General features: G+C 41.1%; 1 protein-coding gene across 4 annotated transcripts in view; it reads right to left on the bottom strand.

The window, feature by feature from the left end:
• LOC103277829 (uncharacterized) overlaps positions 1-13,276 on the bottom strand; it is a 29,518-nt gene extending 16,242 nt beyond the window's left edge. For 2 of the 4 annotated variants that reach the window (XM_062973977.1, XM_062973978.1), the window contains exons 1-7: positions 13,145-13,276; positions 7,633-7,740; positions 6,129-6,204; positions 4,454-4,610; positions 3,906-3,951; positions 1,166-1,224; positions 995-1,030 (exon numbers count right to left, since the gene is read on the bottom strand). In XM_062973977.1, the coding sequence (XP_062830047.1) occupies positions 995-1,030; positions 1,166-1,224; positions 3,906-3,951; positions 4,454-4,610; positions 6,129-6,204; positions 7,633-7,740; positions 13,145-13,181 (519 nt within the window). In that variant the 5' untranslated portion in view covers positions 13,182-13,276. Of the gene's footprint in view, positions 1-994; positions 1,031-1,165; positions 1,225-3,905; positions 3,952-4,453; positions 4,611-6,128; positions 6,205-7,632; positions 7,741-13,144 lie in introns of those variants that run through there. The other 2 variants (XM_062973979.1, XM_062973980.1) reach the window with 2 other exon arrangements.
• Between the last annotated feature and the right edge of the window lie 2,325 nt (positions 13,277-15,601).

Below are 15,601 nucleotides of genomic sequence, written 5' to 3'. Positions count from 1 at the left end.
TTCATGTCTGACTCTGGGGGTTGGTGCTCATCTCCATTTCTAGCCGAAGAGCCGGCGTTGTCCGTAGACACCTCCAAGGTCATGTGGCCGGCATGACTGCATGGAGTGTCGTTACCTTCCCACCGGAGCGGTACCTATTGATCTACTCACATTGGCATGTTTTCGAACTGCTAGGTTGGCAGGAGCTGGAGCTAACAGCGGTCACTCACGCTGCTCCTGGGGTTTGAACCTGGGACCTTTCAGTCTCCAGCTCAGTGCTTTAATGTACTTTGCCTTCAGGTGAGGAAGGGCCCTTAAAATCCTCTGCCTGGAGCATCTCTGGTGCCTCTGAGCAAACTACAAGTCCCAAAAGGATTCCACATGATGCCACCATGGCAGTTAAAGGGGAATCATTGTGCTATAAGTTTGTAGTGTGAAAGGGTCTAGGAAAGCAAAGCAGTCAAAAGGAAACATGGTTTGTTAAACCCTTGTGCCATCAGGACTGCTGACCGACAGGTTGGCAATTCAAATCCAGGGAGAGTGGGTGATGCGGGGACATGAGAGAAGCCTCCCACAAGGATGGTAAAACATCAAACAACCAGGCATCCCCTGGACAACGTCCTTGCAGACGGCCAATTCTCTCACACCAGAAGCGACTTGCAATTTCTCAAGTCGCTCCTGACACACACACACACACACACACACACACAAACAAACCTGCATGAAAGACTGAATGTATGATTGTAAACCACCTTGTAAGTGTAAATACAAGGGCATGAGGTAGCTCATTAAGTTAGGCAGATTTCAGAGGGCGCATCATTCCCCTGGCTCCAATTTCCATTTCTATGATACGATAACAAATAAGAAAAACAAAACTCCAGTCTAGAACAGAGGATCCATTTTGTCTTTTGCTTTAGGGTCACCACCATCTTTTATGGCCACCACCATCTATAAAACACCAAAATGTGAACTGAGCAAAAAGAGGATCTTAAGAAGCAAAACCAAAACCTCTTACCGGAAGTTGCCAGCTTTCATCCAAGAAACTGGAATTCTATAAAGAAAAGGTACAGAGGACCATGAGAGGGAAAGCCAAAAGTTAGGAAAGGTTAAAACAAAGACTGCAATACATATACTACACTGGAGAGATGGCACGAATCCTTTGTCTTAAAGTCATCTCTTACCATACCTGCAAATCTAGGGAGAAATTCATTTCTGTCACCACAAGCATCAGGGAGAGGAAAGGCTCTAGAAGAAGAGGACCAAGAACCAAGGTCAATGTACAATGCCTAACCAGGTTTAGAGACTCATTAATCAACAGTGTCATAACCATAATGGAGAGGCCATAAAATACCTGGGGATCTCACTTTCACTATAATGTAGTACTAAAATGGTGTATCTTATATACAATGGCAAAATATAGGTTTTCTCTTTGTAAATTCTTTTTTTGGGGGGTGGGGGTGGGGGGAGGAATATTTTCAAACTGTGGGTGGTTGAATCTATAGGTACAGTATCTGTACAACATTGCATATAAATTTACAATATTGCATATAATGGGACTTGAGCTCTACTCATTTTTGTCCCATGGCTAAAGAAAAGCAGTTAAACAAACAAACATGCCAGAATCCCCATTAATCTTTTTTTTGATGCCTCAGTAAACAAAAAAAAAGTTCTAATACTGCAATGACTACAAGACTAGACAATCAAGCTATACATAAGAGAGATTAAAGCTATGAATCAAAAGTTTTGCACTAGCTGAGCAGAGGGAAATAAGATTTTAAATGTACTCTTAGTTATGATATTAAAAAGATTTTTTTTTTAAAAATGTGGTGTTGGTATATAATACCAGAAAAATGGTCTAAGATGAATAAGGGATCATTGAATGTATGCTGGAAATGTAAGAGCAAAAAAGTGTTGTTCTATCATATGTTGTAGACTTGTGAAAAAGCTAAAAATAATGGATTCAAGGACATAGCATGATGCAAGAAATTCTAAATATTAATATCCAATGAAAACCTGAACTCTTTGAGACTGATGAATGAACACAGACTCCTGTTTATAAACTGCTGAGATGTGTGATGGTTTCATAATAGCTTTAGACCTCCAGATAGCCATGGTCCAACCAGAAAATATATACACTTTAAAGGACTATACATAATCTATGGGATAGCTGGAGGTTAAGGGCTGTCAGAATGAGCGCAGAACACTATGTAGACACAGCTAGATACCACACAAAGAAACAAAGAACAATATATAAGCCAGGATAAGAAAGTATCAGTGGAGGAAAAAAAAACACCAGAGGGAAGTATTTAACTGATGACGGAGAGGCTGACACTGGAAAGGATCTTCCACAGGTACAGGGTCCGAGAACATCCTGAAAATAGCATGTTTTAGGGCACACTAAGCATTATAGTTAACTGCCTTGTAAGTATGTGTCTTCAAGTAAACTTGTGGCAACCTCATAAAATTTATAGGATTTTCTTAGGCAAGGAATACTCAGGGGCCATGTGCCATGATCTTCCTCTGAAATGTAGCCTACAGCACATGGTATTCCCTGCTGGTTCCTTATTCAAGTACTAACCAGACCTGTCTTTGTTTAGCATCTGAGATCAGATGGAATCTGGCCTTCCATTACAATTGCTTTCTTAACCATGATTTTCAAGCATCTTTCTTGCAAAAAGATTACCGACAACACTTTCAAACAAACAAACAAACAAAAAACAGGCAACAGTATAAGGCTACTTAGTGGCAATGAACTATCCTGACAAAATACTCTTCGTTTTTGACTCAGCCCATCAACAGCTCTGCAACTGACCTGGGCATCAATCATATTCAGTAACACCTAGAAAGCCATACAATTTCCACTCCCATTATAAAGATATCAATTATTGCATTGCTTTCTTTTAGTAACTTGAACCAAAAACACTTCTGCATTTCTTCTGAAAATTATTATTCCAGAACACTAAAAGATACCTGAAATAACACAAACGCCTGAGGTGATTTATCCTGGCCCCTACTAAGTGTTTTATTACAGAATATGTATCCTAATAGGGCATAATTTCTCAGCCAACATGGCTAATGACCATTGTGTCTAGGAGATTTTAGTAGTTGTAGTCCTACAGAATATTTCCTCGCACAAAGCTTTAAGGAAAACGGTGTATGAAGTCATATACAGCTCAGCAGTCATTTTGTCACTTCAATGAATCTGGAACCATATACAGTAGAGTCTCACTTATCCAACATTCGCCTATCCAACATTCTGGATTATCCAACGCATTTTTGTAGTCAATGTTTTCAATATATCATGATATTTTGGTGCTAAATTTGTAAATACAGTAATTACTACATAGCATTACTGCGTAATGAACTACTTTTTCTGTCAAATTTGTTATTTAACATGATGTTTTGGTGCTTAATTTGTAAAATCATAACCTAATTTGATGTTTAATAGGCTTTTCCTTAATCCCTCCTTATTATCCAACATATTCGCTTATCCAACATTCTGCCGGTCCGTTTATGTTGGATAAGTGAGATTCTACTTATATCAATTCACAGTTTTTTGGAGGGCTAGGACATTTTAAGCATTCTTTTAATAACAAGATTTATTTATGACATATCAATACCACGAGGACATGGTAGACAAGTTGACAACAGACCTGGCTACAAGTAAGGACTATCAGAATCCTTCAAGTAACCTGGACCCAAGCCATATAATAATAATACTGCACACAAATATTAATTTACCAGGTAGCCCATTGATTCAAATGGGTTACTCCCACTGGGAACAACAACTGCAGTTTGGCCTAACAAACTTATGTGACATAAATTTTCTTGGACTAGAGTGTAGCTGAATCAGATCCATGCCATGTACTTCATAGAATGCTGTAAAGTGCAGTGTGGTGGATTATGGTGGTGTTTTGGAAACTCACCAGAAAACTCTTCATTACCCAGGATAGAGGTCAATGGATCATACCACTGAAAGCAAACAGAAATATACACACACAAATAAAATGATTTAAATTAATTGGTCACAAGGATACTTGTGCATCAGAAGGAAGAGACAAATAATAAAAATGTACACAATCTAGAGAGGAATGTTGAGCCAGTTTTGGATTTTAGACCCGGTATACCAAAGTAGTGCCACTACCAGGTTTTTCCAAACTGGACTAGAAGTCTTACTGTCAGGTTTTAAAAAGCAGTTACATGTTCTTCTTGATAAACTGAGGTATACAAAGAACATTTACTATGCTCTCCTTTGGATAAAGAAAAAACCAATCACAACTTCAAAACTGCATGTATGGTGGATTCTATCATTTCGAGATGAATGTCATACAAGTCAGATCTTCAACATAGCACACATGTCCTCTTGCATGTCCTGAGAGAAGTTCAGGAAAAGAACAGAAAGTGTTGAATCTCTTTATTACTTAAATTAGCTGCTCCTTCTTAATCCCCACAGATTATTATTGAACATTCCCACCTCAAGCATCCTGGGAGCTTTGACCAGCTGCTGAAGAGCAATAGCTAGTAACTTCCTATTCAAAGCATGGCGCAGAAAGTACCGCCCTCTTCCTTGTGCCGTCAGCAGCTTCTCACAGGAATTAGTCTTCTCAATTATCACTGATAGATGTGGCATACTATAGGGAGAAAAGACACTGTCACCATGAGTCCTATGTTGCCTTTAAATCTAGTATTAACTGCTAGAACTTTTATTAAGTCACTCGAAATGTAGAGAAAAACCTATGCACCTTCTGTGATCCTTTCCTTAAAACTTCTCAAGGAACAGGACTAAGAATTGTGTAAACAATTACTTTTCTTTCAAAAGATATTGACAAGCTGGAATGTGTCCAGAGGAAGGCAACTAAAATGATCTGGAGAAAAATCCCTATGAGGAGCGGCTTAAAGAGCTGGGCATGTTTAGCCTGCAGAAGAGATGGCTGAGAGGAGACATGATGGCCATGTATAAATATGTGAGGGGAAGTCATAGGGAGGAAGGAGCAAGGTTGTTTTATGCTGCCCTTGAGACTAGGACGCAGAACAATGGCTTCAAACTACAGGAAAGGAGATTCCACCTGAACATTGGGAAGACCTTCCTCACTGTGAGAGCTGTTCAGCACTGGAACTCTCTGCCCCAGAGTGTGGTGGAGGCTCCTGCTTTGGAGGCTTTTAAGCAGAGGCTGGAGGACCATCTGCCAGGGGTGCTTTGAATGTGATTCTTCAACTTCTTGGCAGGATGGCCCATGAGGTCTCTTCCAACTCTATGATTCTATCTTGGTTAATTGTGTCAAACGCTGCTCTAAGGTCAATAAATGCTGTGAAGAGTTGATTCCCTTCAGAGATATACTTCGCTATAAGGTGATGTAAAGTAAAGCAGTTATCTATAGCGGATCTTCCTGATCTAAACCCTGCCTGTTCTTTCACCAACAACTTTTTATCAACAATCCAATCCTCAATTTTGCCTAATAGATATACATTTACATTTTGGCCACAATGTCAACAAGGCTTATGGGTCTGTAATGTTTGGTCCCCTTTGTCACTTCAAAAGGAAAGTGGCTCATACCGGAAATCCTCATGACATACTTTGGCTTTTTAAAGATTGATTTTTAAAAAGGGGAGGATTCTAATTATGGGATGATGTTAATACCATTTTTTATGAATGCTGGGTTCAATACAAAATAGTGAGAGGAAAAAACAGCAGCAGCAACAGAAAACTATGTTCCCATTTAAACTGCTAAATGCTTCTCTAGACCAAAGTTTTTTAAATTGTGGATTCCAACCCCAATTCAGTTGATGGTACTGCATTAACTAAATGTTGGGCTTGCAAAATACTTGACAACAGTAAAAGGTTTCATGCTGAGTGGCTGCTTTAGACATTTACATGAATTTGTTAGCAGCAATGTCCAGTACACACTGATTTTGCTTGATGGTTTTCTTCTCAGTTTCAGAAATACTTCTTTTAAATTGGCTTTCATCTTTAATAAATGATATCATTATATGTCTACGAAAGAACTGTTTTCAAACACATTTCTCTATGATTTATTATCAGTAAATGTTTGATTTGCATACATATGCACCTGTGGCCATGTAAAATTTTCTCAGGCAAAAAGAGGTCATGAGTGGAAAAAGTTTAAGAAGTCCTGCTTTAGACCACCAACCTGTGATGGGTTCCTTGGTTTGGAAGCTGTTCCAGCCAGTGCCAGTAGTCCTTTCTCTTGAATCCTAGAACTGGTTCTGAAGATGAGAAGAATGCTCTTGAGCAAGAATGCTAAAGAGATACGTGTATGATATGATATATCCAAAATTTAGACAGGGGCACTGACAGTTCTGAGTGATGGTGCTGGAGGGTCTGTTTAATTCTGCTTGCATCAATAAACCGAATACAGGAAAAGACATTTTATATTATGTTCAATTCTGGGCACCGCAATTTAAGGGAGATGTTGACAAACTGGAATGTGTCCAGAGGAGGGTGACTAAAATGATCAAGGGTCTGGAGAACAAGCCCTATGAGGAGCGGCTTAAAGAGCTGGGCATGTTTAGCCTGCAGATGAGAAGGCTGAAAGGAGACATGATAGTCATGCATAAATATGTGAGGGGAAGTCATAGGGAGGAGGGAGCAAGCTTGTTTTCTGCTGCCCTGCAGACTAGGACATGGAACAATGGCTTCAAACTACAGGAAAGGAGATTCCACCTGAACATCAGGAAGCTCACTCAGAGCTGTTCAGCAGTGGGACTCTCTGGCCTGGAGTGTGGTGGAGGCTCCTTCTTTGGAGGCTTTAAAGCAGAGGCTAGATGGCCATCTATCGGGGGGGCTTTGAATGTGATTTTCCTTCTTCTTGGCAGGGGGTTGGACTGGCTGGCCCACGAGGTCTCTTCCAACTCTACGATTCTATGATTCTATGTGCAAGTTTCAAGCGTTAAACACATATGTTTAGAATTGAAAAACTGGAAATGGCTTTCACACCAGGAATAGGTAACTTCCAAAGATTGTGTGAGTCACATTGATCGTATGGGAGTCAGCATAGCTGCCTGTCCATTTTCATCCCCTCATGCCCCACCAAAATCTTTTGCAACCTGAGTCTGTTGTCGTTAAGTGCTATCAGATCAGTTTAGGAATAAGAGACCCTCAAGAGCACAAGGCCAACTATTAACTTCATGGACAAATGAGAATTTGAACTGCGTACTTTCCTGAGTCCAAGATACAAATGTTACACCAGGCTGCTTGTAATGTACACGCGGGCGTTCATTTGCACTTCTTTTTCTTTCATATAATGTGGTTTCCTTAACTACAGAATGAGGGAGCTGGGATTCATGACACTTTGTGCTAGAGAGCAACAAGAGGTTTCACATGTCTATCGTTCTCGTTTCATTTCGCCTGAATGCCTTCCTAGCTTCAGATGATGATTATTAATGTTATTGTTGCAATTGTGGCTTTGTACTTATTTCAGTGATATAATCCACTCTTTTTGAGTGCTCTCTGGGCAGGGAGTTAAGCAGACAAAGGCATGAACAAATGACAGTAACAAAAAATCAGAGCATTCAGCAGCATTGATCCTGCTCCATTCTCATGCAATGCTACACTGTTAAAGCAGACACAGGGGAAGTAGGTCTTCCTAAAGAAGGTTCGATATGGTGCAGACATCCACCCATGAAGCCACTCACGTTTCATTCCTTTCCGAAGGATCATCTCAAGGGTCTCACAAAAGGACTGAAGGTGTGGGGAGGTATCTGTGTGTGGACTGCTGCATCCCTGAAGGTTGAGGATGCACACTGCAAGAAAACAGGATAGAAGTCAAGCTGATGCCATCAAAGCAATAAATATCAATTGGCTTTTTCCTCTTATTCTGTAGGATACCACAGTTCAATGTTGAATCTTGTTGAAAATCTTGTTGCAAGCCACTGCTCCATCAATTTGTAGAATGAATGTTATTTTATTTAAAAAGATGGAACATGTGCTTGGAGTTTAATGATGGCACTTCAACTTTTATTACTGACATAAATGTCACCTCAAAGTGTTTAGCTTTGGCTTAAAGGCCTGACTTCTTGTTAAGAGTGGCACAGTGGCAGAAAACATTATGCAGGTATCTGGAACTAAAACAATCCAATAATTCTTGAAATAATTTTGGTGTGTTTTTTTCCAAATTTTTATTAAACACCATGTTTACACCCTAAAACATACATACATAGATAAAAGCTAATGAGTGAAGGCACAGCCAAATGAAACCCACCTGTGCCCAGGAACTGATTAGTACTTCGGGTTCATTGGTTGGTTTGATGCTTACATTTTTATTTTGTTACTATGTTGTTGTTTTATTCTGCTATGTTTATTATCTATACATTTTTAATGTGTTATATTTTAACTATGTCGTTTGGGCTTGTCCCAATGTGAGCCACCTCAAGTCCCTTCGGGGAGATGGAGGCAAGGTACATGTTGTTATTATATTTTTTATTTCTTCTTGCCAGCTCTGTGGAGCAGGGGCTTTATAGTTCTTCCATTTGTAATGAATGAGATTCTGTTTTACAAAAGCATAGCTTAGTTAGTTTGTAGCATCAAAAAATAAATAAGAAGTTCATGGAAATGTAAAGGTGAAGAGATTTATTATGGATGGCCCAAACTAATTTTTTTTTTTTTTGTCAGGAGCAACCGGAGTTGCTTCTGGAGTGAGAGAATTGGCCGTCTGCAAGGACGTTGCCCAGGGGACGCCTGGATGTTTTGATGTTTTTACCATCCTTGTGGGAGGCTTCTCTCATGTCCCCGCATGGAGCTGGAGCTGATAGAGGGAGCTCATCCACACTCTCCCCAGGTGGGATTCGAACCTGGCAGCTTTCAGGTCAGCAACCCAACCTTCAAGTCACTTAGTCCACTACGCCATCTGGGGGCTCCAGATGAGCTGAAGGGACTAACCCACTTCCACCACAATTATATGTATATTTATTTAGAAATACACAAACAGCTCCCTGTTCAAGGGTGCTTGCAATACTTCCAAATACAGTAGAGTCTCACTTATCCAACATAAACAGGCTGACAGAACACTGGATAAGCGAAAATGTTGGATAATAAGGAGGGATTAAGGAAAAGCCTATTAAATGTCAAATTATGTTATGATTTTATAACAAATCAACAGAAAAAGCAGCTCAATACACAGTAACATTATGTAGTAATTACTGTATTTATGAATTTAGCACCAAAACATCACAATGTATTGAAATAATTGACTACAAAAAATATTGGCTACTAACAAATAGAATTGCATAAAATGAACTTACAGTAACAACATTGTCAGAAATTAAATGTGTAAAAAGTTTACTCCTTGCTGCCTAGAGAAACAGCTGTGGATCCGGATGGGAGGCAAACCATGTTGGATAATCCAGAACGTTGGATAAGTGAATGCTGTATAAGTGAGACTCTACCATAAGTGTATTTATGATTTAAGCTTCAGGCAGCAACATTACATAGATGGGGTATCATGCAGCCCTGTGATATCATTGCACTGCAAGCCCCATCAGCCTTAGTCAGCATAATCAATGTTGAGGAATGCTGGGATTCAAACATGGGGTTTCAACCACATATGAAGGGCCACCCCTAATTAGACAATTAACTGAGACTAAGGGAGAATCTACACTATATATTTAATGCAGTTTGATACCTCTTTAACTGTCATTGCTCAATGCTATGGAAACCTGGGAGTTGTACTTTGAAGAGGCAGCAGCCTTCTTTGGTAAAGAAAGTTAAAAACCTTATAAAACTACAACTCCTAGGATTCCATAGCATTGAGTGAGAGTGTCAAACTGCATTAATGCTACAGTGTAAATACACCCTAAGTCTCACTGAACCCAATGGATTTGAAGCATCTACGGCCCGTTCTACACTGCCATATAATCCAGATTATTAAAGCAGACAATCCACATTATCTGATTTGAACTGTATTATATGAGTCTAAGGTAAAGATAAAGGTTTTCCCCTGACGTTAAGTCCAGTCGTGACCGACTCTGGGAGTTGGTGCTCATCTCAATTTCTAAGCCGAAGAGCCGGTGTTGTCCGTAGACACCTCCAAGGTCATGTGGCCGGCATGACTGCATGGAGCGCTGTTACCTTCCCGCTGGAGCAGTACCTATTGATTTACTCACATTGGCATGTTTTCGAACTGCTAGGTTGGCAGGAGCTAGGGCTAACAGCGGGCGCTCATTCCGCTCCCGGGATTTGAACCTGGCACCTTTTGGTCTGCAAGTTCAGCAGCTCAGCGCTTTAACACACTGTGCCACCAGGGGCCCCACTTGAGTCAGTCTACACTACCATATAATTCAGTTCAAAGCAGATAATCCAGATGTTAAATGGCAATGTAAAAGGGACCTAAATCAAGAAGTGCAATGCCAGATTCTTCATCATTTTGATTTAATTAATAAAGAACACAATCAATTGGGGATGATCTTATGAGCCAGCCCCCTTGTACTTAAAGGCATACCCTCCATGCCAGTAGAGCCTGCACAGTCAGACTAATGGATTATGTTTTATTTTGTATCTACAGACCACCTCCAGGATTTTGGAGCAAAAGGGAAATAAAAAAATCCTTAAAATAAATAAAGTGTGAGAAAGTCATCAGTGAAGGCTCTAGTTCTGCAAATATTGGTTGTTCTCTAGATTGCACACTCCACCCATCTAGCTCACAAGCCAACTTAAGGAAGATGTTTTCAGGCAGGGAAAAAAACCTTCTCTTTCACCAAATGGAGAACAATGCAGTGGATCCGGTGTTTCCACAATTCCCTTCTCCAGTAAAATAAAGACTTCCCTCTGTGCATGTATGTTCATATCTCGACCTCGTATTTGCAAGGTACTCTTCTTTCAGGATGATATGGTTGGTTCATATACACCTTGTATACCAGGCATAGGCAAACTTCGGCAATCCAGGTGTTTTGGACTTCAACTCCCACTATTCTTAACAGCCTATAAACTGTTATGAATTATGGGAATTGAAGTCCAAAATATCTGGAGGAAGGGCCGAAGTTTGCCCATGACTGTTGTATACAGTTATTCTGTCCCCACAACAACCCAGGGACCACTGGAGAACACAAGGTCAGCTGATGTAAGAATATTTGTCTTTTCTCAATCTCTGCTCCCTGATTCAAATCCAATTTCATTAGCAGTTTGAACAAAACATGAATGTTTATAAACTCCTTGAACTTGTAGTTTAATATAAATCTTGCTCCCTCCTCTCTATGACTTCCCCTCACATATTTATAAATGGTCATCATGCCTCCTAAGTTCTAAATACTTTACAGCCACATGGCAACCCACATTCTGCTTGCTGTGAGCTGAATGCTCAACTATTAGTATCCTGTTTCTGCATATTTTTGAATGCTCTGCTATTTTAGGTAGTTTTCCGTAACACAGAAAATCCTAACACTCTATAAAAAGTAAATGCAGTCAATGTAGAGAAAGCTGAACTTGCTTGTTTTACCAAAACGTGGGGTTCAGGTCATAGAGTCATAGATCCTGTGCATACTTCTGGATGATTAAAAACCTTTTGTTCCACTCAGTGCAAATCCTATGCATTTCTACTCAAAAGTAAGAGTTCAGTGTGAGTACAGAGTTGTTGTGCACTTCTAAATATTTATATATGAACTTGTACATTGAAGAGCCTTCAGTCCTTTGCCTCTGTATAAGGAAGAGCTGTGTTTGCACACTTCACCCTGCAAGTTGTTCCAATAAAAGTTGTTGACTGCATTCTCTAAAACAAACGGAGCAGTAAGGAAGCAATGTTCCAGTTTCCCTGATTTGTTCTTTGGCCCCAGAGATGGCCGGCTGTTCAGGAGGGATGTGGAAGCTGCTTCAGACAAGAACTAATAATAATAATAATAATAATAATAATAATAATAATAATAATTTTATTGTGTCAGAAGCGACTTGAGAACAAACTGCAAGTTGCTTCTGGTGTGAGAGAATTGGCCATCTACAGAGACATTGCCCAGGGGATGCCTGGATGTGTTAGCTGGGAGGCTTCTTTCATGTACCCACAAGTTAGAATTGACAGACAGGAGCTCACTCCATCTCATAGATTTGAACCAGCAACCTTCAGGTCAGCAACCCAACCTTCAGGTCAGCAGTTCAGCCGGCACAAGGATTTAATCCATTGTGCCACTGCGGCTCCAAATAATAATAGTAATAAAAATAATAAAGCTTTATTTATGACCCACTCCCTCTCCCCAAAGGATATTTTCATATTCGGGATGTTGACAGAGATTGGACTCAAAGGGGTGTGTGGATAGAACTTCCCTGCATGCTAGGAATGGCTTATTACTACCAAAAAAGACTTCCATCCTAAACATCCTTCAGTGGTATAAATGATGCCCACCACTATAACATCTGAACACAATTCTCATAATGTTTATCCCTGGCGGAGACAAAAATAACAGTCCAGTGTGCCCCCTAACAGGGTTTTTTTCTTACAGGAATACTCTGAGGTGAATGATTGCACCTGGATATTTTTATTGTTTATTTGTTTATTTATATCCCGCTTTATCTCTCCCAAAGGAGACTCAAAGTGGCTTAACATAAAAGCAATAGCATACAATATAAAATTTCTCAGGCCTTGGTGGTGGGTTATGTGCTTGTAAAATGTTCACTGTTTTGTGTTCTGTTTACACTGTAAGCTGTTAATGTATGTAAATACAATTTATATTAACAAAAGAGATATTATTATTATTATTATTATTATTATTATTATTATTATTATTATTTATACCCTACTTTATCTCTCCCAAAGAAGACTCAAAGCAACTTAACGTGAAAGCATTAGCATACAATAGAAAATACACAAATATGCAAACATGAAAATATCTCCTACTCTCTGGCAGCCTCCAGATAGGGAATGCCTGAAAAACCCTCAAGAGTGTATCTACACTGTAGAATTAAAGCAGTTTGACACCACTTCAACTGCCATGGCGTTTGGGAAGCCAGCAGAGCTCTTTGGCGGGGAAGAAAACTGCATCTCCTATGATTATTGAAACATGGTAGTTAAAGCGGTGCCAATCTGCATTCGTTCTACAGTGTGGACGCACCCTCGTTCTGTATTTCACTCATTCATTCTCTCTCTTATTCTCCACGCAGCCTTTCCCCCTGCTCCTCCCCCTCCCCACCTGCCCTCCCCCTCCCTCTCTCTCTCCCTCCCTCTCTCACCTTTGAGGGTCCACAGCAGCGGCTCTTTGGCGCTCATGCTTCGCCCTCCCCGTCAACCATCGGAAAGCAACGGAGCCGCTCTGCTCGGGGCTCCCCCTAGTGGCCGACATCGATGTTATGCCGAACCCTTCCTCAGACAGAAGGCGGCGTTCTGGGAGGTACCATTTCTTCCCTAAGATAGGGGGGGGATGAAGGGTGAAAAAGAGGAAAAGGGGCAGAGGTGTAAAGGACGGTGGCGGGTAAAAACTAGACTAGGAACACCACAACAAGATTTTACAGAATAGGGTTAGTTTTTTCTAAAAGAAACCTAAGAATAGCGTTGATGTACTTTGGTATGACTCCCACACCCTCTTCCACGTGGACCATTCCTCTGCTTTAGGAATGTTGACACTTTGCTCCGCAACAAGTTTGAAACCCGAGAGTAGCTTAACACAGGCCTGGGCAAACTTGGGCCCTCCCTCCAGGTGTTTTGGACTTCAACTCCCACAACTCCTAACAGCCTCATGCCCTTTCCTTTCCCCCCTAAACGGCTGAGGGGGGAAAGGAAAGGGCCCGAGGCTGTTGAAGTCTAAAACTCCTGGAGGGAGGGCCCATATTTGCCCAGGCCTGCTATACAGTATATAGATATTGTTAGGTTTTTTTCTCTGTGTAGTTTGCTTATATTTATATTAATGTTATGATTCCCCCCTCCAAAAAAAAGACAGTAAGCAGGACTGGTCTCCATCCTGTTTAAGTGATCTGTAGACCTCAAAGCTGTAATCCCAGGCTATTCCTTATCTCTCAAATTATGCAATGCAGAGGCTCTAAATCTGACAAACTGCTATATTTCTGGGTTGCTGTGAGTTTTCCCGGCTGCCATGTTCCAGAAGCATTCTCTCCTGACGTTTCAGCCACATCTGTGGCAGGCATCCTCAGAGATTGTGAGGTCTGTTGGAAACTAGTCAAGTATAGTTTATATATCTGTGCAAAGTCCAGGGTAGGAGAAAGAACTCTTGATTGTTGGAGGCAGGTATGAATGTTGCAATTGGCCAGCATGATTAACATTGAGAAACCTTGCAGAAAACAGGAAAATTCCAGGCAGGAAACAATCAGAGCCAGCTAACACCTCCCAACAAAGGATTCCCCCAGGCAGGAAGCAGCCAGGCTTTGAAGCTGCAAGGTTATTAAATGCTAATCAAGCTGGCCAATTGCAACATTCAACACTTGCCTCAGGCAAACAAGAGCTCTTTCTCTCTCCCTGTGATGACTCATGGGCCATGTAGTCCCGTTCCTAGCACTGTTGTGACAGATGAAGAGGAAAACTTAGGTTTCCCACCGTTTCAGCCAGAATTGGAGCCCTTGCACCTGCAGGAGATTTGCCTTCCAGAAGTCTGCCAAACAAGCCTTGAGCCGAAATCTCCCCCATTTTCTCGCCGTGATTATTATAAACAACAGAAAGGCGCTCAGGAGGCGTCTCGCAGGAGCGCTAGGATTGCTGCCAGGCATTCAGCTGATTAAGCCTGCTTCCCATGGGAAACTTTAGGGAGTCATGCATCTGGACACAGAGAATGGCTTTCGGTTCTGGTTCCCCAGAGAATTGTTCTTTGGCGGGAAAACGAGACCCTATTTAGGTGTTTTGCCCACGTAGGAATCTTGCGGAGTCAATTCGTCAGCTTCGGGAGTAGGTTGTGTGTGGACTACGCTACTCCCGCGTTCAAGTCCTTTGCTCCCGTTTCCAGCCTTGCCTTGCTTCCCAGGACCTTGCCTTGCTCCACGGACCTTGCCTTGCTTTCCGGACCTCGCCACGAATTTACCACGGATCCTGTTCTTGCTCCTCGTTTCTTGTTGCCTTGAATTAAGCCTAGTGTTCCAAGAATCAAGTTTACTTCCTAGCCTTGCTTAAGTTTCATGGACTATAGGACCTTGTCATCTCCCCTCACTTTGCTTGGCAAAGTGAGTGTTTCGGTTACTGGATTACAACTTTGGACTTTAATATTTCATATTGGACATTGTTTCTTTGGACTAAATTTGACCTTTCCTGGAAGGTCTACTTCTGGACTATTTTCTACACTTGTTTTTATTAACTTTATATATTTCCACAATAAAGATATTAGATAGATTCTGGCCTCTGTGTATGGTTATTGGTGCTCTGCAGCCTGGGTCCTGACACTCCCTGGGCATACCACAGATATATAAACCTGCCTTGTCTAGTTTTCAATATACTTCACAACCTCTGAGGATGCCTGCCATAGATGTGGGTGAAATGTCAGGAGATAATGCTTCTATAACATGATCATACAGCCCGGAAAACTCTCAGCAACCCACTGTTCTGTTCCTGGTTTGAAAGTGTCATTTCCAGTTTAATTGTGTGGTGCTTACTTTGCAAGTACAGTAGAGTCTCACTTACCCAACATTCGCTTATCCAACGCTCTAGATTATCAAACACAGTTTGCCTCCCACCCGATCTACATCTGTTTC

Source organism: Anolis carolinensis, chromosome 2 (assembly GCF_035594765.1).
Source record: "Anolis carolinensis isolate JA03-04 chromosome 2, rAnoCar3.1.pri, whole genome shotgun sequence".
NCBI lineage: Eukaryota > Metazoa > Chordata > Lepidosauria > Squamata > Dactyloidae > Anolis > Anolis carolinensis.
Note: the sequence above shows the minus strand (reverse complement) of the source record. Positions and strands in the feature narration are given on the sequence as shown.